Here is a 20,023-nt window from a genome sequence, read left to right on the forward strand (position 1 = left end):
GACGCTCTTTGAAATGCATATTGTGGTTTTGCTTATTAGATATTGCACTCGGAGAGTATTGGTCACTCAGTTCTTTTTTATTTTCTTGTTGGGTTTCAGGCTAGGTCTCTCTATAATGTTCCATTTTCTGATGATGAACGTGAGAAAATTAAATTCACAGTCCAGGTAAACCTCTATTCCTATCTGGCTATGGTTTTAGAGGCTCATGAACGATTTGAAGAACAAATGCTGGAAGAGAGTCAAGAGACGATGAACAATCAGTCTGCCGAACAAAATGGTAAGGCTCGAGACTATACAATCATATCTATGATGAATGTGACGATAAAAGTTGTATTGTCACTAGACAAGCTTTAAGGTCAACATTGTGTGATGCACTTCACTGCAGGACAAACCAGTGGCAAGGCAATTAGCTCAATAAGTCCGAGACTGAAGCATTTCTCGGATTGGCTTCTAAAAGAGAAGGAACAGGGGAATCTTGACATATTTCCGGCATCAAGTCGTGAGAATGCCCAAACGGTTGCAAATTTGTGGAGGGATCCAGCCATTCAAGCCACATACAAAAGAATCCGTGACACACTACCCCTAAATGCCATATATTTTCTCGAACGAGTAAGTTCCAAACTAGTTGCATGCCTTAGCATCTGGCCATTTGACCCTCTTATGAATCTGTTCTGTTCTGTTCGATTGAATCCCTTCTGTTGCTCCAATTGTTCTTTGGTTAATAGTTGTTGGTTTCTACTCAGATTGTCGAGATATCAAAACCAGACTATGACCCGTCGGATAGAGACATATTGCATGTTGAAGGGCTTGCTTCTTCTGTAGGCCTTTCGTGCGTGGAATTCGCGTTCCCGGAAACATCACATGAAAGCTCCCTTGACCCAGAATATCAACATGATCCTAACACGAGGTTAGGTCTGTCTGTGAAATACCCGTTGTTTCAAATCATAATATATGATCCTAACATGAGGTTAGCTCTCTCTCTCTATACGTACAGGTATGAACTCATCCGGTTAAATCCAAGAAGCCTGGGAGAAAACGGCAAGTTGCTGGAAATGTTTGAAGATGCAGACATGGTGATATTCTGTGTCTCGCTTACAGATTATGACGAGTACATTGAAGACAGTAACGGGGTTCTTGTGAACAAGATGATGGCTCACAAACAACTATTTGAAAGCATAGTGACCCACCCGTGCTTTGCAGAGAAAAAGTTCCTCCTATTTCTCTCCAAGTTCGACCTCCTAGAACAGAAGATCGAGCTCGCTCCTCTCAGAACCTGTGAATGGTTCCAAGATTTCAACCCATTGATCAGCCAGAACCAGAGCAGCAGGCATAACCCTCCAATGGCTCAACGTGCTTTCCACTACATCGGGTTCAAGTTCAAGAGACTATATGATTCTCTCGTGAGCCCTTATTCTGGGCATGGACGAAGCTACCAGCCCAAGCTGTTTGTTTCTCAAATGACTCTGGAGAGTGAAACAGTGGATGATGCCTTGAGGTATGCAAGGGAGATCCTCAAGTGGCATGTCGAAGAAACTTCCATATTTCAAGAGATTTCAACCACTAGCCTCGAGGCCAGTTTATCGTCTTGAATCATCCATCCATTCATCGAGATGGAGAAAACAGGTCTAAGCCTCTTGTCGTGGGAATACAGTCTGTGTGGGTCTGTTGTGTATGTATTCATGGTATAGATAGAGTTCATGTGTTTAGGGTAGGAGAAGATTTCAGTTGAAACCCCAAAATGAGTCAATCTGGTGTAACACAAAACATGCTTGTTCACATCTCTTGTTTTATATGTACATCACTTTCTTTCTGTCGAGGAATCTTGTTGGATATTGGGATGCAGATTCATGATGTGCCATTATAGTAAATGCTAGTGCAGCTTATTAAGAATGCAAGTATAAAACTACATATCAAAGAGAGAGATCTTTGTACGGTTGTGATTTGCAGGTACGGAGCCAGACTGCTTACAAAAACTTTATAGATTTTTCAGGATCAAGAATATGATACATCAGATCGGACATTTGATTTGCCGGGAATTGTAATAAAACCAAGAACACAACTCATGTACAGGTGGGTTGCTGATGTTTAGCATGAGCAGTTAAACCCAGCGATCATACGCACACACACATTAGACATCGATATCTGTACCTATATATACACACATGTATATAGACATAAGGAAACTGATGTTGGGGGGAAGATTCACCAAGGCACAAAACGGTCCATGAGGAGACAAACAGTGGTTTCAGACATGGTTGAGGCTGCTGCAGCTTCTCGTTTCTCAATTTTGTCTTCTTTCACGGCAGCTTCTTCTTCTCCACGGTCTTGTTTGGAGACAGTCTTCGGCTTCTGCATCATCAGCAGTTTCTTGCTGGGTTTCATCTTCTCTCTCAGCTTTGAAAGCTCTCCCATCCACACCTCCATCGCTTCTCCCATTCTTCTTCTTCTTAGAATAATAATGCGAATGAGATAAAATTACATGTGGGTCTATATATATATATATAGAAAGAGAGAGAAAGGGGTATTGTGGTCATTTTTTCACAGAAAACCAGGGGTCAGGTTTGCTGGGTTTAGTTAGCATTTCTTGGACAAAGACGGAGACTTTAGTGTATAGTTTTGGGTCATCTGTGTCAGTACTGATTAAAAAAAAACAGAATGGGATTGAACGACGTTGGCAATTTTGATTGATTGGAGAGCCAACAATACCGAAGGTATGTACGGATAGAGTTACAAAGGATATTACAAACCAATGGTTCCATGCCCACTGATTTTATTCATCTTCCTACGTATATCTTCCAGAATGGAATTATATTTTGTTATAAAAATAAGTTTATAACTCCGACCTTAGCTCAGTTGGTAGAGCGGAGGACTGTAGTGTTTGCAGAATGATCCTTAGGTCGCTGGTTCGAATCCGGCAGGTCGGATAAGTTTTTTGTCTTTTTTTTAATGATATTATTTGAGATATTTACTATTTTGTTTTTGTAGGGTTTGTCGTCTCTCAGTTTGTGACCTTTTTTCTTTCTGTGGGGTTCCACAACATGTGGGGTTCTTTTGATAATTCAATGAAATTGACATTTCAACCTCAAGGACACGTCTACACTATTCGGATGATATCCTTTGATTCTATCTCTTTTGATGAATCATCATCATCATATATATATATATATGTATATTATTTTGAGGGATGTGAAACAATATGAGATGTTAGGTCTCGCACATCTATGTTCTAAAGCTTTGATTTTCCAAGAGTTTTACCCTACAAGACATTAGGACTAAATGGTCTTTCGAATTTCTAGATTTAGAATTCGTCGACGCATTTGAGGAGATTGGGTGTTCGAATTTCGAATACCCACAAAATGTTGTAAAATTTTTCGATATCACAAATGATCTAATTGTCGGCCCCAAAAAAAGAGGTGAATGAGGATGAGTAAAAAAGTATTAACTGTACATAACAAACTTGCATAGGTTATGGAGAGTATTCGAAACCTGCCCATATTTTCAGACAAGCTGACATCTGACAGTTGTTATACTTATGTACCAGTTAATAAAAAGAAACCAAGACAAGATCGAGATGTCGGAGACACGATGGTAAAGGACAGCCTATGCGAGTGGCGAGGACATTGCCAGTATCTTACCCACGGTACCGATAATCGCCGGCCGATATCTGAACCCGAAATTGAGTTCTTATCTGTCATTGGGTCTATACTCACCCCATCGATAGATAGCTATCCAATTTTTGAATACCCGATTCAGGTCTCAATCCAAAAATTACGGATTTCCGACCCAACCTAGACATAGGTATGACAAATGGGGGTCATCAGTCTCGTAACTGAGACGAGCGGTGAATGTAAAACTCTACGGAGTTTCCTTTCAAAAGTCTCATTCCTTTTTATAGTAACTGAACGAAGATAAAAAAAAAAGACACGTAAACGTTGAACTCTATTGTATAGTCGAGGGAACAGAAGCAAATTGGAATACTTCCGTCCAATTGATAATGTATCTCTTGAAAAGCCGGCCGAAACGATACATCAACCACCGCATTCCGCTCCCAAGGTTCGGCGAGAATCTAACAGAACAGATCACCAGACTGACGAACCGACGAGTTTTACCTATGTCGGTCTCATTGCAGAGTTGCATCCGCTTCAACTTTCAGTTCATACCTCCGAAACTTTCACCGAAGTAGCCTCTCTTCGGCATGCCCATGCCCGAGCCCTCTCGAGTTCAACGTTCCCTGGGAATGGGAAGCTGCTTCTTAACAGCAATGGCCCGGTATACTGAAACTTCACAAAATGAAGTGGATCCAGGTGATTGTTGAATCTCCCAAGGCTGTAAAAATGTATCGAACGGTTGAGTAAGTCATCTTCTAAATCCAAGGTGTCCATCCTTCATACATGTTGCAGAGATTATCCAAACTTGTGGCCTGCTTTATTAGATAATCCACCTGTTCTGGAATGCTAATCTCCCTGGACAGACAGACGTCGTTGTAAAACTCGTCAGAATGTTTCTCGCTAATATAGAGTTTTATCGGGAAAGGAAGTTATGGATGTACCTGTTTTCAGCGATGTCTCGGCCATCTATCTTCATCTCCATGCACTTGACAACCGACATTGCATAAGCGTTTTTATCTACGTAGGAAACACGGTATGAAGCGGCTTTAGTTCTCAAGACAGCCAAAACGGGCTTTCAACTGTAGATATAGCACCGAACAATGTAATAAAATGACTACTACATATTAAAAGTTACGGGATTTCGTAGCACTCGAGTTTGCCTGGCGAGAGACATTGCCAGGAGGACTCCCTATTTTGTGCAAGAAGGTTCTTTGAATCTTAGATAAAACATAAACAAACTGGAATCTGATCGCTGCATTTGGTTATGGCACAGTAATCTGTGGTGCTGTTCACTTTAAAATCGATTAAAAGATTGAGAAGTGGAAGTTATTCCTCGTAAATTTTCGTTATATAGAGATAATACGTATGAAAATGGAAAAGGGGATGATTCTAAGCACTAAGATCAGATAGACTGACCTCTGGTTACTCGACTACGTGTTTGTGCCGGTGGAGAAGCCTCATCGCTTTGAACCTCGGTTGTCCCTTTGGTTGCTTCCTGTCCCCCGGATTTATGCTCCGAGCTCGAGCTCTCCCCTAGATGTCGAGAGACGTCCACTCTACCTTCTGCAGCTACATTGCATGCAGATGATGTAAATTCTGTGTTTTCAATCGATTCATTACCTGAAAATCTTTTGAGATTATCACCATTGTTTTCTACCACCACATCTGCTGATACCGATAGAACGGAATCCGATGCGTGATAGAAATCGGATTGTGATGATGGAGCTGAATCCCGAAAACCTTTGACCTCCTCTTCATCCAATGGTGTTTCTTCCAGCAGTTTAGTCGAACTGTTAAAACCGTTAGGGCAAATTGCTTGAGTGAGGGTTATGCCAGACTCTGGGCTGCTACTGTAGATGCTATCGGGAGAAGACATCCATCCTCTATCCTCCTGAGAGATCCCAGAACTGACCAAAACTTCCTCAGAGTTCTTGTAGTGGGATCCCAACTGGTTCTCTTCCCCGTGGTTTTCGGGCTTGTAGTCATCGCCAGTGAGGTCGGGTTCGGAATATATACTTTCTTGCGATTTTACTTCCTCGCTCTCCCCTAGTCCTTCGAGTGCCTGAATAAGGACACATTCCGTTTGATCTTTCATGAAAGAGTTAAAATCAAACATAACCTAGATGATCGGATCTGGAAATAGATTGCTTACTTTGTTTACATTGCCAGCATGAACACTTGCAATTTGTGCGAGCTTTATCAACATTGAATACAGACCCTTCACCGAAAATAAAACAGGTGATACCAAAGGCTTGAGGTTCTGGTAACTCTCCCTAATTTTTGCTGCACCCTTCGTGGTGATAAATGAAAATAATAACGGAGGTAATTGGTCCTTATTGTAGGTTCTTGGCGTTGAAAGAACTGCATCACAGAAGGAGATAAGAAAAGCGTATCATAAATTGGCATTGCGGCTACATCCCGATAAAAATCCCGATGACGAGGTAAACCCTTTTCCTGTTCCATATTTTAGCCTATTTTTTACTCTTCCAAATCTTGAAGAGTTCTGTTTCACTCAAATGAGAAATGAAATTCGTCACTTTCTTTGTTGCAGGAAGCTAAGGAGAAATTTCAGCAGCTGCAAAAAGTGATCTCAATTCTTGGGGATGAAGAGAAAAGAGCTGTTTATGATCAAACCGGCTCAGTTGACGATGCTGTTAGTCATTCTCCTACTTCTTTTTCTTCTCATGAGTTTTGGTATTAGCTGTTTTAAATATCTTTTTGGAATCGTATCACCGATTCAATGCCCACTACGCATGGTTAGCTTCTTTACGGTACATAGACATTTCCCCATTGACACTTTTCTCTCTATGTTCACCAGGACTTTTCAGGGGATGTCGTTGATAACTTGCGGGAGTTCTTCCAAGCAATGCACAATAAGGTAACACTGTTGAAAATTGACAATCTTTCCCTGTTCATGGCTTCAGCGATAAGAGCAACATCCTTGGACAATGTGGAGTCTAGGGGAATAAGGATCGCATTAGCCTGTTGAGACATAGAATCATCAATTAGCCAATAAGTTTATGGTTTCGAAGGATAATAGAATCATGAAAAGTGAGAAATGCCTAAGATTTCAGATCGTCAAATGCATCTCAGCGGAAGAGTCATGACCACAAGTAATAGCATCCCTCTGAACGTGAAACTTTGAAAAAGAGATGCGAGATGTAAAACCTTTGAAAGATCCTCGATGAGAGAACAATGTACAGAAGCAGCCTCCTTTCCCAAACTATGGACATCATGCAGATCTTCAGTTATTGCAAGAACCTACAGGTATCAATGAAATTTTTAGCACGCCCAATACAAATGCAAGACCGTTCAAGAGTACCGAATCACCATATAAATTCCTTGGTGTTCAATTTCTCGGCTTCACTAACCAGATATAAAAATAAATAATAATTCACATTCAAGAACAAGTCACTGTATTCATTAGTTCTAAAGAAATTTAAAAGATGGATGGCTTGTGGGATCTGGTTTTGCAGAAACAGAATGCGGGAATACCCTTAAGTGTAGATCCTGGAAACAGGAGTTCATCGTGAGGCAACCAAAGGACGAAAGAAGAAGAACAGAAATCCAATTAAACCAGTCATACCCAGAAACCAACCCTACAAAAGTCCCACATATCTACTTTTCTCACCAAATAAATGTCTAGTCTCTTACAAGCAGAGACGTGTGTGATTTTTATGTCTGTGGCGTAACCTCAAGCTTTTGATAGTACCCTAGGAGCATTATTGCCAAACCCCAATATTATGATTTGTTTCGAAAGGGATACCTCTTCTAGCATCGCACCGGTTTCAGAAGTCAAAGCGGTGTGGCTCCTTGATATCCGGCTAAAAGCAGATAAAGCAACACTAGATTCACACGCACAATCCCTCATTGCAAAAACAGTACTCTGCAGATCACCTGTAAGAAGTAAAGGTATGAATGCTTTTATAAGAAGCAACATTGTGCAACAACAGTAAACAAAAATCTTGCCCTGAGAATCTATTGCGCATTGAAAATGACAATGTACTGCAATCAGGCTAAGGTAAATCTATAAAGCAGAGAACTCTAAGTTGACAGGAAAGACAATCTAACCAGAAGCAGCCTTAGCCTTAAGGGAGGCGATGGAAAGCTCATTTGTGGCAGAATACAGGCCACTGGAGGCAGCTTCCATGCTGCTCTGTGCAAGTTTCCACTCTTGTTCAGTACCTAAAATAGCAAAAGCGGGTAAATGATCATATATTTGGAAATGAGATACACTGATCAGAAGTAGGACATTGAAGCACTTACGTGTGAAGGAATGATAAGTAATTTCTAATCGTGTAATCAAATTCATATAAGAGTGCTGCCAAGCCCAGGAGTCACTGCTAGTTCTTGCTGAATTACCCTCAAGGCCCTCAGATGGACCTTGGAAAATCCCATCTCTTGATGCTTCAAACTCCAAAACGGACATGCAAACTTTGGCAATATTAGATGCCTTCTCGCTTGCATCCCACAACAACTGCCTGCGTCTCAGCAAATGATCATGAAATTCAGGAGGAATCCCAGATAATTTGGAAGAAAAATTTCCAGCTGCACCAGGACTAGGCCCACCACAAGCCCATCCCATCGCTCTCTCTAGCTGCCCTTCTGCCGTAACTGAATTTTGTTCACAAGCTTGTAGTCTTTCTATTGACTTAGTGATTTTTGGAAAAGCAGAACGTATAACTTCCAGCAACTTGGGTCTCCTCAGATTTAAAAAAGTCAGATATAAGCTATCATCACCATCAAAGAACTTTTGAAATATGGTCCCAATATGTTGTGAAGGGGTCAAGGTTGCATCATGCATCCATTCCATTTGGACAATCTCCAGGCTTGCTCGACAAAGAGCCTCTCTTAGTTCTTTCACTTGCCTTTTCATAAGAAATGCAGCTGATTTTGCTGCTCTAGCAGTTTCATGAGCATTACAGTACTCATCAAGCATTATGTGAACCTGTTTCAAAGTGCTATACTCTTGCTTGGCTTGATCGAGTATTAAATCCTCTGTTTCCTCCGATGATGGTTTCAAACGCTCATTTTCTTTATCTAGCCAAGATAAAAATGCAGGAGCAGCCCTTTCAGCAAGGTAATAATCTATTCGCTGTTGAAGTTGGGTTTGCAGCTTTTTCTTCATAAAAAGATTCAGCTGTTCAAATCCTAATGTCTGATCAACCGATGAAGTTGCATCACGTATGCATGAATCAATGAAGGAATCTATGATGCCTACTTTCCAAATGAAAAAGGAATGACTGCTCAATAAGCTCCCAAAACTCCATATGTGCTCAGATAATGACTGCCCAGAACTCACAATATCCCCTAACGTAGGAATCCAATCTGGAGGAGAATCAGCTGAACTGCCTATAGAGGATAGTGTCCTATCTAAATGTTCCAATTCGCTAAAAGGCTTAACTAATTCAGCCAATACCCCAGGATATCCCAGATCATTCGGCTTCTTATTCTCCTCCGCATTAATGAGCATCTGGAACTGATTTTCAGCCAAAATGAGAGAATTTTTTATCTGAGCTTCTTTCTTTATAAGAGCAGAAAGTCGGAACTCTCTCTGGCTCCAGGTCTGATGAAGCTGATCCAGCTGTGCCCGACAAGCCTCTTCTTGAGATGCAAGTTCCTCTGCTTCCTCCCAGGATAGATGATCCCTTCCCTTTATAGCAGCTTCTTCGAGAGCTAGCTGCCGATCTGTAATAAGTCCAACCTTTGTGAAGTAGTTTTGTTCAAGTTCAACCAAGGAATCTCTTTCTAGCTTAACTTCTATGAGATGTTCCAGAGCTGTATCAATCGATCCACGGATTGGCGAGATCAATCCAAAGGCATCCATAATTTCTGAATTACAGAATACAGAAGTTTTCAGAACATCTGGTAGAACAACTTCAGTCATTTGTGCAACCAATCTCTTACAGGAAAGCAAGCCTCTCTGGAAGATGGAAGCCCAATTCCCTTCAGGATGGTAAGTGGAAGCATTAATTATTTCCTCCACACTAGAACCTTCCTGTCCGATGTAAATCTTTAGCTCATCAAGAATGTCTGCCAATATCACACACGTCTCTACCTGCTCCTCAAACTCACAGCTTATGCTCCCAGACTCAGATTGCAATTTGTTTCTGTCGCTTCTATCCACTGGCCCACGGAAAATGTCATGTACCCTTTGCTTGACCTGATCGTACTTTGAACTGACAAAAATGTGTAAATCGGCTAATGCCTTCAACGTTTTCTCTCCAGAATCTCGCAGGTTGCATCCTTTTGGCACATCACTTATGGACGATGCAGGCTCATCAGAAGAACTGGCATTGTTTACTAAACCATAGAGAAGACGATCCTTGGCCTTTGATTCAGCGCCTGATCCCACTGAGTTAGACAGCTCTGCATACTCTTCCTCCATCTTCTTTATCTCCGCTGTATATTTATGCACCATAAGACACAGATCTACATAGCTGTTTCTGAGAGAATCAAAATTATCTCCCTGTATCTTTGCAAATAATTCAGCGGCCTGTCTTCTAGCAAGAGACAGAACATCAGCCGAAAGAGCATGAGCAGATAATTGCAGAACTTGAGCCCAATTGTATACCAAGCTTGTCGTATGGTAGTTGAGAGGTAGAATTCTTTTGAGAGCTGAAGAATATAATTGAAGTGCAGTTAAAGCAGAAGAGAGGTCATTATTGAGTTCATCAACTAGGATGGAAATCTCCCTGTCAATTTCGTGGCATTGTGCTTGAGTGGGCTCAGGAACGACAGTCAGCGGAACTCCAGCCACAAGAACAGCAGACGTCAATGATAAAGCATCTGACATACTTTTCAAATTTGGCGAGACAATAATTTCAGAAATCATGTTTCCACGTAAGGCACTGAGGATCCTTCCATGTTGCTCTATCCAAAGAGCTGTTTCTTGAGCTTTTTCAGAAACTAAAGCCTTTGCTTGAGAAAATTCTCGAGCTTGAATTTCATAAGCAGCACGGGTCTTTTCTGAATTGCAAGCTGCTTCTGCAACAATCATCTTTGTAGATGTCTCGTGCAGAAGAAGTTTCGATCTTTCTTGATCAGCACGAATAAAAAGAGATGACGTAATCTCATATTGATTCAGGACCTCGGAAAACCTCTGAAACAAAATCTCACCATCATCAAACCAGCAAAAGAATGAAAGTGTAATCCATGGATTCTAAAAGCAACCATATTACCTCAAGAACCATAAGAACAGCTGGCAATGTAGTCAGTAAAAGGTCATGATGTTCCTATTCAGAAAAAACAGAAACAAACATGTTAATGATTTATTGATTAGGATATGCTAGAACATAAAGCTTATTATCTAAATAACGTAGTAGCAAGTTTATGGACACTACTAAGATACTAAGTTTCAAAAAGAGTAGCAGAATGAACGGATAGCTAACAAAATAGTAGATATATTCATGAGAATTACTGGACCACCTGCAAGCGTGAGGCTTGAGGGAGAAAGGCACCCTCTATCATGTTAGATTTTAAGCAAACTTCGAACTGTTATTATTTTTCAGAATGAAGGTTCACCTGCAAGCGAACACGGATTTCTTGCACTCTTGATGAAAACAAACTCAAGCTAACTGCCACCTCCATGCCTTTTCTTTCCTCACCGCCAATTGCTGCTTCATCATGAAAATCTCCACGTGTCCACTCAACAAGTGGGTCCCACACAAACACCTCCATCAACATCAAGAGTATGTCCTTGTTTTTCCTCAGAACACCAAGAACAGCTTCACAGTTAGCCCTGAAGGTGCCTTCCACACCTGTCAACCCCAAAGCAGCTTCCATTGTCTGGGTAAGGCGAAAGGGCACTATCTCAGGAACCTTTAGCCTTTGCCCTTTATCAAAACAGATATTGTAATCTATGTGTACGACATCCCCACTGCAAAAGTCCATTAGAATATTATCCAAATGTCTGTCTCCAAGACCCAGAATGTGGCCAACTATACTCATAGCCGCAACACTTCCAGAATACCTGCAAATCAAGAAAGTATTTCTTTTCAATTTAATCAGTAGTTAAAATGAATATTTGAGGTGCATATGTGTTGATGTTTAGCACCAGAGCAGCATAAGTTACAAAATTATATTCTAGCCACTTCCAAACAATTTTCCCTGTTTTTCCAAGGGAAAAGGACATAAAGGTATATCTATAAGAGCCCCTCGATTGTTATTGCAAATGTAGAATATTTTGCATAATTTCTTCCTAGTACCTTTTCAGTTTTGAGCTGAAGGCTCTGAAACCTTCACTAGAACACCAAAGTTCCCGGTGTAGCAGCTGCTTCGGTACCTCCCTCATAAGATCCAATAGGACTTTACACTTAACATCATGAGGCCAGTCTCTTCGTGAAATCACTCTTCTAATACCTTTCTCCTTGAGGGCAGGTATAATTTTCCCGTAAAACATGTCACTTGGTCGAGGAACAGGTGGTGGAGCTGAAGCTTTTACACTATCTGCAGCTGATGGAGAGATTTGGGCAAGCCTGACACGTGTCTGCCAAGATTTGAAAATACTATATATGCTTATGACATTCTCTACCCACTGGATAAGACCAGCTCTACCACTGATTGGAGTGACTGAGTAATAGCGAATGCCAACTGCATTACCATGTGTTGTTAGAGAGGACGTGAAAATACTGTTTATTGCTTGAAGCAATTGCATAATTCTAGCATCAAGGCGCAAGTCTTCCCTGCCTTTTAAGAGATATGTATATTTCTTTCCATCTGAACCATCCATAACAAGCTTTTTAGGTCGAGTCTTGGTCGGAATTATTGTCATATGATCTGAGAAAGAAGAAATCGTGACTATTCCACGGTGTGATGCGCTGAGGTGAACATCAGATTCACGCGATGGGACCTGCTTCTCGAGACCAGGCATAGGAATATCAATAGATGATAACCGGCCCAAATTGGGAGCAACTTCCTTCAAAGATATCGATGATTTCCTCTGATAAGATGCCAGAGATGCAGCAATACTGTCAAATGGACGCCACACTTCACTGAGTACAGTAGACGGAGGAGGAGTTTTAAATGTTGAGATTGCTGATCTTAAACGATCCATGTACTCTTCATGGAACCAAATCTCATGAGGTGTTTCAGGGTTCCTAGAGGTAGATGCTAAGCGGCGGTCTAATGCAACAACTATAGGGGCCATCATCGCAGAGTATTTTGCTGCATTTATCTTGTTCTTCTCACTCTGGCTAAGAGTTTCATTTTCTGCAACCCGAGCAGCCTCTTCTTTCAGCAAGTTAATCCGTCTTATAACATCTGGATCCAAAAAACTTTCTTGAATATATCAACAAAGCAAAATTAAAATAATACACAACACCAAATTAAAATATAAGATTAGCAGTGTCCAATACATTTCTTCAAATTTAGTCCAAGTAAACTTCGTCTAACAATATGATAAGTTCAAACAAATATGATAAGTTGAGAACCCTTTATTTAATTTCTAATCTTCTATAAAGCATCCCCTTTATTTCTTTTCCCTCCACCTCAGCAGAAATAAGTATAATGTAAAGATGAACAATTATTTCTCATGATCAAAACGTTAAAAATAAATAGCATATACCACTAGGAGATCATTGCAATTTATCCAGCCAAAAATTATTGGATAAGAAGTTAAGCTTACCCATGTGGAGATCTTGCAGAGTGCTAAGCCACAGCTCCTCCCAAAGAACAGTCACATTTCCTAGCTCGTTGATCATAAGCTGGACATCCTGAATTAATCTTGGATAGAGTTCAGTCTGCGTAGGAAGAATTAAACCAAAAACAAATTACATATCATTGATTAAACTGTAAGAACATTCATATGCCACCATTTGGCAGCATCAAGATTCCCTTTTAATGATGCTACACTTCAAAGTCAACATGTAAAACACAGAACGGAAGAAATATTAATATGAGATTACGCATGACTATCATTCCTGAGCTCCTACATCCAGCAATCGTTATGCTTTGGTGTGCCACTTCTTCCATTCCGAAAAACAACGAGATGAACTTTTTAATTCTGAAGATTTTTCAACACTATGGGGAAGAAAGATTCAGAGACACCAACTAAATCACATTAACCTTGTTCATAAGTCATAACTGCAACACTTCTGAGCCATATAGCTTTATCAACGAAAGGTTCTATTCCACATTTGTGTTTGTGACAGTCTGCTATGGAAACACTCATATAGGTATTCAGATAGGACTTTGAGAGGTTGAAATCAACTGTCCTTTCCTAAAAGAAAAAGCAGAACACTGTGGTTGAACCTAGGGGTTTGGCCAGAAAATTCTATGTAAAAAAGGGTATGTAATTCACATAACAGAGAAAATACCACATGCCCAAGAAAGGTAGCATTAGACATGTAATGTGTGCTTTATAATTTACACTTACGCAGACTACAATATCACCTTAGAATGGAGTAAAAAAATTACCAAACAGGCTGTTATGTGTAAAAGCTCCTCAGATGGCTTCTTGTCACAAGCATTCACATCGACTAGCGTTGGATACACTATGGACCAAGGCGATAACTTGGCTAACATTATCAGCAGGCATTCTATTTGCTTCCGCACTACCTCCTCAGGGTGAGAACTCAACCGAGCATACAGCTGAGGTATTACTTCCTAAACAAAAAGCTATCAGTGATGTTCAAAGATTAATTCAGGAGATAAAAACAAGGGACAGCTTGTCACCTGCCAAGGTTCCAAGGGAACCGACGAAAGAGTATGTTCCAGTGTATCTTTCAACTCCACCCCGTAATTCAGAAGGATATGTAGAATATAGAGTGTTGCTCGTAACGTATAGCTGCCAGTTTTTTGCTTCAGTGGATCACAGTCTACCCCAGTAAACTCGCTGTTGTGCAGGGTTGTGGATGAATATAGAAGGTACTGGGTGAAACCAATTGCAGAATGTCCAAAGAGAGACACCCTTCTCTTTCTCAAGGACCACCACACTTCAATCAGCCTATCGACTATAGGTGCTATATCAGTATCTTTCACAGCTTTGTTTGTGCACAGCAACAAATCACTTAACCGAGAAGCAAGAGTAACAGAGACACTATCTCTGCCACAGTTTTCAGCACCAGGGTCTGAAGCTGCAGTTTCTATTATTTCAATAACTTGCTGCAGCAACACGTTCATGCCTTCTCCAGCTTCTGCATGTTCTGCAGCATGCATCTGAAAGCTTCCATCTTCTGCAGTATTTGTGAGATAATTAGCATCATTCTTCTGAAAGAGCTGGATAATGGCCGATTCCACAGATTTAGACTCATCTTCAGTCAATCCAAACCTTTCAGGCATCAGCTCTTGAGAAAGCATGCTTGAAAAGGTGCATGAGCGGAGGATGGACCCATTAGTTTTGCCAAAGGACTCTGTTGCTTGTCGAAAACACCATGAAGCATAAGAAATCCATGATTTTCCCATTGTGGAGCAAAGTTGGGTGGATGACTTTGTAACTGTGCCAATCATTTCCTCAATAATAGCCCTTATGCTTGGTTTGGAGTTCAAACTCTCATATACCGAAGGTCTATTGCTTTCAGCAGAAGACATCACGGTTCTGCTAAAATCTGTTGACATCTTGAGGACAACATTTTCCATATCCGTACGCATATAATCCTGTCCTAGCCAAGTTGCAAGTTTTAAGCATGCTTTAGCCTTCAAAAAAGCAACACCAATATCCAAAGATACTGGTTGTGAAGAAGTTATATCTGGGCGCACAAATGACCAAAGATCCATGACAGCTTGTTGAACCTTGTTTTCAGAAAACATCAGCAGGGCTCCCTGGTACTGCAAATTTGAGATAAGAAACTCACGTAGTCCAACCTCAGCGCAACTGGAGACATGATCATTCAGATAGGATTTTAGACGATTTGCAAGCAAAATATTTCCTTGCTTGCGCGAAAATCCCAACAAGTCCATGCAAAGCTTCAGGGTAACCCATGATGTAGGTGAAACTGTCCGATACACTCGTAAAACTTTCAACCATGGGCTGCAGTCCCGATGGACTCTATTAATTAGAGATTGCAGTAACCGGACACAGGAGCTTGAAATCAAGTTCATGTGTTTTTGTTTAGGTCCACTGTCTCCAAGCTGATTATTTTCTTCGAAAGCAAAGATGCAATGCAACAGTGTAGCATATGGTGCTGTCTCAGATAACCCATCAAATGACAGCGCCAGTAAAGTTTCATCCAGCATTGATCGCGCCTTCTGCAAGGTACGTGGCACGTTCTCTATATCTCCTTTAACCTGGAAAAGCATAGCCTGCAGAAGCATCTGTTCACTTCTTTGCAAGGCTAGTTTTGGGTCAAGCGACAATTCTGTGCTAGTTTTAGGTGTTAAATCAAGACATGCCCATGCTGCTTCAATAGCACCTTCATCAAAACGTGCTAAGGCCTGTATAGCATTTATTTCATTTCCCGCAGCAGTCAAAGAACCTGAAAAGCTTTTCCCTGCATGCCTGGCACGAAGTGCCTGCAATTCTAAAAGCCAAGATTCCAGAGACTTCCAATCAGATAAAGCAGTATAACTCTCGATAATACGTTCAATCACAAATTGAATGTCATCGGAACCCATTGAACTTAGAGAGTCTTCTTCCTGTAACAAGTGAGCAAAATAAGCAGCTGCCTTTTCATATTGGCCTTCTGACTGATATATCAGCCCGGTGATCCACGGGAACAGCCCCCACTTACCACCATCCTTCTGAGTGTCACTGCCCTCCACAAGCAAGGGAGCAAATTGAAGTGAAACCCACTTTTGGAGGCCCAGCAGAGCCTTTGCATCATGATTCTTACACAAAGCCAATGACATATGACGTAAAATCCTCGAGATATCCAGAGGAACTCTTGCTCCGACATTGTGAATGTTATCATAAGCCCGCATTTTAGCTTTTTCCTTCGTAACTGACATTGTCATACCTTTTAGCTCCTCAAGTCGTAATATACAGTACTCAATTGTAGCATCATGAGATTGGAGGGATATACCAGCAATCATCATCGGCTCAGATATACGAGAAAACCACTCTTCACAAACTTTCCTGTTAGCACGAAAAAACAAGACACTTTGTGGCGTGGCTGATGGTAAGACAGCAGAACCCTCATATGCATTATATACATTTTTCTTCAAAGCCTCCACAAAATCCAACAGTAACCTCATCGGTAATAAATGGGCACCAGAAGAGCCCACAATATTTATGCTCCCATCTGTTTGCTTACTCTCAACCTGTAGCACATGGGTGATGTCTAAAAGCATTCGCTCTAAAGCTGCAAAAGTTTGAGCAGGACCACCGAAGTTAGTACGGAGACGTGTAGCAACACAAAACTTAGCAGCTTCTTGAACAGCCCACCAAGCACCTGCCAAATTGTTGGTCAAGCTGATTCTTTCAATCGAGCTTCGGTCAACATTTATTTCAATCCATCCATTAGTAGTAGTTAAGTTTCCTTCAAGATGCCCAACACCAATATCCTTTGAAGCCCGAAAAGCATGAATAAGCCATTGGATCCAAGAAGGAAAAGGAACTTTCCATCTCTGCGAAACGTAATTCAGAACAGAAACAAGTTGCTGTGAGTGAAAATGTTGGTCAAGCTGCTTCAGTGTAAAGACTTGCTTCCAATGCAAGTTGCAACTATTCCCCAACATAAGCATGCGCGGTCTAAGAGCCATATGTCCTACCCCATCACACATACCACATGCATACTGTGTGGCCGGCAAGAAACGGGAGAGTAACCTGATAAAAGCACTTCTAATACAGATGTCTGGATCTCCAAGCTTTTCAAGGAGAGTTTCAGCCACCGAATGAAAATGTATCGGGTGTATCAGTTTCACCTCCAGAAGCAACTCTAAAACTATGGCAGAACAGTCCCTCACTTTTGGTTCCCTATCAAATGCAGCATCCAAAATCGCTAGAATCATATCTCTAACCGTATCAGCATATGGAAATGTTTCACAAAAGTAAGCATCCATGTTCAAATGCCCTGACATATCAATCAGGTTTTCACAGAACTGTTGGACCCATTCAAGAGACACTAGTTTTACAGCAAGAGGAGAAGAAAAACTAAGAGCTTTAACCATGACTGGGCCATATTTCCTCATATGCTCAATCACCATGATTGAAAATCCATGACCAAAAAGATTAACAAATGATGTCTTTCCACGATTAGCATCTCTATGAGGCTTGCCATCAGTCTGATTTAACACAGAACAGTGACTGAAGAACTCGACTGCAGCTAACCACTCTAACATCCTTACAACGCAAACTTGCAACTCCAAATTGGCATCGATAGCTGAATCAAAAGGATTTAGTTTCTCAACAACAAACGAAACTAACTTCTCAGATCTCTTTAGATACATAACGGCAAGTTCTGGTTGACCAGTCAAACTAGTTTTCCCTTTGAGAGAAACACAGGCAAGAAGAACCTTCATATCAAATTTTAACAAAGCCACAAGTTCATTCTTGGAGTAGCATCTACCTGCTGAGACATTGGTTGCCTCATTTCTATGATCCATTGACTCCGAAAGTATGCCCCTCAACAACTCAAGCTCTTCCATAAATAATTCTACTGCTTGTTGAACAATCTCCTCATTTTCGTGCTGGAGCAAAAATATGTAGGTGGCAGTAGAACTTGCCGTCACTGAATGATTCGGGTGCAAACGCAACTGCGATATAGGAGAATCAAAGTGAAGCAACTTCAGTACACATGATGGAAGGAGCCCTAGCTTTTGCAGGGAAAGTAACTGGAGATTAATCTTTAATGTCCCATGTATCTGAACGGAAGTCATCTTCATATGGACTGCAGAATTGACAGTGTCACACTGTCCCATTCTCTGGAATAATATGTCAAAAGACATAGGATAAAACGTTGAAAACTTTTCACGTAGTATTTCAGCCAAAAGTGTCAGGCATTTCCAGAGATCTTCGATCCATCTTGACCATCCAAACCTCTGTCCTACCATAGACAAGCAACTTAACAACCGAGGCACCATTTCACACAGAGGTTCTCCTATCTTCTCAAGTAGATTATTCTCTAGTAACCCAGAGGCAGTGGATCGCAAGATTGCTAAGAAACAAGAAAGCAAAGCAAGCAACCTGCGAAACTGTTGTGGGGTTCCTTGACCACCGTCTCGAAGCAAGACATCCATGTCACCCAGAAACTTTGATAACAGTCCCAGTGAAAATTCTAAATGATTTAACCAGAGCTTCTGAAAGTCCAAAAAGCTATCCACGATAATCTGTCTGTCTGATTCAGCAAGGTCTGGTAATAACGCCCAACCAAGCAACATATCAACAACATCGAGAAAATGAGGATGAAATATACTAGAGAACTTCGAAGAGATAACTGAAAGAACACCCAAAATCCGATTCAACAAACCCACGGAGGTTCTCTCATCCTCGAGAAGGTCTTTGCATGCTTCAAGGATTGGAAAAGCATACCTATCTGTCCCATTAACATCTCCAATGGTAACAAACTCTCGTACAGCTTCAACCGCAAGTTCAGTGTCCCCATTCCGAACACCGATATGCCTAAACAACGGCAAAGCCCAATTAATGAAGCCATCAACCAGACTCCCCAACATCACATGATTTTGTCTCCCGCTCGATTCTATTGGAAGAGAGCACACAACAGCGCAAAGAGCACCATATGCAGTTGCGGCAGCCTGCCTCACGTCATAAGACCTGAACCATGAGATTCACCACGACACTAAGTTTCAGAGACTAGGTTATCAAGAGCAAGACGTGAGATAGTATTAAATGCATCATTAAGCATGCCAACCATCTAATTAAAATCAACATGAATCAGGAAACTTTATGAACAACCAAATTCCACTCTCACAAAGTAGAGCAAACAATCAGAAATCAGAGATGAAGACAACAAAGTCCAAGTAGAGAAAGAGTACTTGTCAGAAAGGAGCTGCCAGAGACCAGAGGAAAGAAACGACGCCGAATGTGCGACGAGGAGCGAATTCGGAGGATAAGTAATCGCTCTGAGGAGAGAGTGCAACGCAGAGAGACGGCCCGATTCGCCATTCTCCGATTTACCATCTCTTTCCCCCGTCGCAAGCACCGGAAATGATGATGCATTCTTAGTAGACACAGACGCAGATACAGAGGTTGAAGGCGGCGGCGGCGGAGTAGAAACCGACGGAGGAGGAGGAGCAGAGCCGTCGTTTGGTAGCGCCGCCGAGAGCAGCGCCACCAGCTGCTGTTGCTGGTGGTGGAAGCCTTGCATCAACACTACGACGGCAGCTTCGGCGACGGAGACGGCGGCGAGTTTGGCATCGCTTTGTCTCTTCCTGAAACGGAGAAATCAGCAAGGTACATAACTCTTGAATTGAATTTCAATGCCTCTTTTGGTTCGGAATTCGTAAGAACAAAGAAATATGTGGACAAAACATACAATTCAAAACGTTGAGGGTATAAATGGAGAGTATTGATAAATATT

General features: G+C 41.3%; 2 protein-coding genes, 1 long non-coding RNA gene and 1 other non-coding gene across 4 annotated transcripts in view; 3 read left to right on the forward strand and 1 right to left on the reverse strand.

Moving 5' to 3' along the window:
- Positions 1-1,814, forward strand: part of LOC104807338 (extra-large guanine nucleotide-binding protein 2) — a 4,498-nt gene extending 2,684 nt beyond the window's left edge. The window contains 4 exon segments of the mRNA XM_010532560.1: positions 100-277; positions 386-609; positions 744-907; positions 995-1,814. Coding sequence (XP_010530862.1) covers positions 100-277; positions 386-609; positions 744-907; positions 995-1,589 — 1,161 coding nt within the window. The 3' untranslated portion in view covers positions 1,590-1,814.
- Positions 1,815-2,838: 1,024 nt separating this feature from the next.
- TRNAY-GUA lies at positions 2,839-2,924 on the forward strand. The gene is given in 2 exon segments: positions 2,839-2,875; positions 2,889-2,924. It is a non-coding gene; the product is annotated as a tRNA-Tyr (tRNA).
- Positions 2,925-3,814: 890 nt separating this feature from the next.
- LOC104807342 lies at positions 3,815-19,911 on the reverse strand. Its single transcript, XM_019201844.1, has 16 exons — positions 19,479-19,911; positions 14,283-19,257; positions 14,025-14,213; positions 13,234-13,348; positions 11,816-12,869; positions 11,133-11,580; positions 10,790-10,843; positions 7,875-10,710; positions 7,680-7,793; positions 7,375-7,505; positions 6,777-6,869; positions 6,511-6,590; positions 5,761-5,950; positions 5,025-5,670; positions 4,550-4,625; positions 3,815-4,463 (listed from the first exon to the last, which is right to left on the reverse strand). The coding sequence occupies exons 1-16, from the start codon at positions 19,808-19,810 to the stop codon at positions 4,364-4,366; spliced, it is 11,433 nt and encodes a 3,810-aa protein (XP_019057389.1). The 5' UTR covers positions 19,811-19,911; the 3' UTR covers positions 3,815-4,363.
- Positions 5,945-6,507, forward strand: LOC109116434. The gene is made up of 3 exons (XR_002023866.1): positions 5,945-6,049; positions 6,160-6,261; positions 6,427-6,507. It is a non-coding gene; the product is annotated as an uncharacterized LOC109116434 (long non-coding RNA).
- Positions 19,912-20,023: the final 112 nt, after the last annotated feature.

The sequence above is a fragment of the Tarenaya hassleriana genome, unplaced genomic scaffold (genome assembly GCF_000463585.1).
Source record: "Tarenaya hassleriana unplaced genomic scaffold, ASM46358v1 Cleome13, whole genome shotgun sequence".
Classification (NCBI taxonomy): Eukaryota; Viridiplantae; Streptophyta; class Magnoliopsida; order Brassicales; family Cleomaceae; genus Tarenaya; species Tarenaya hassleriana.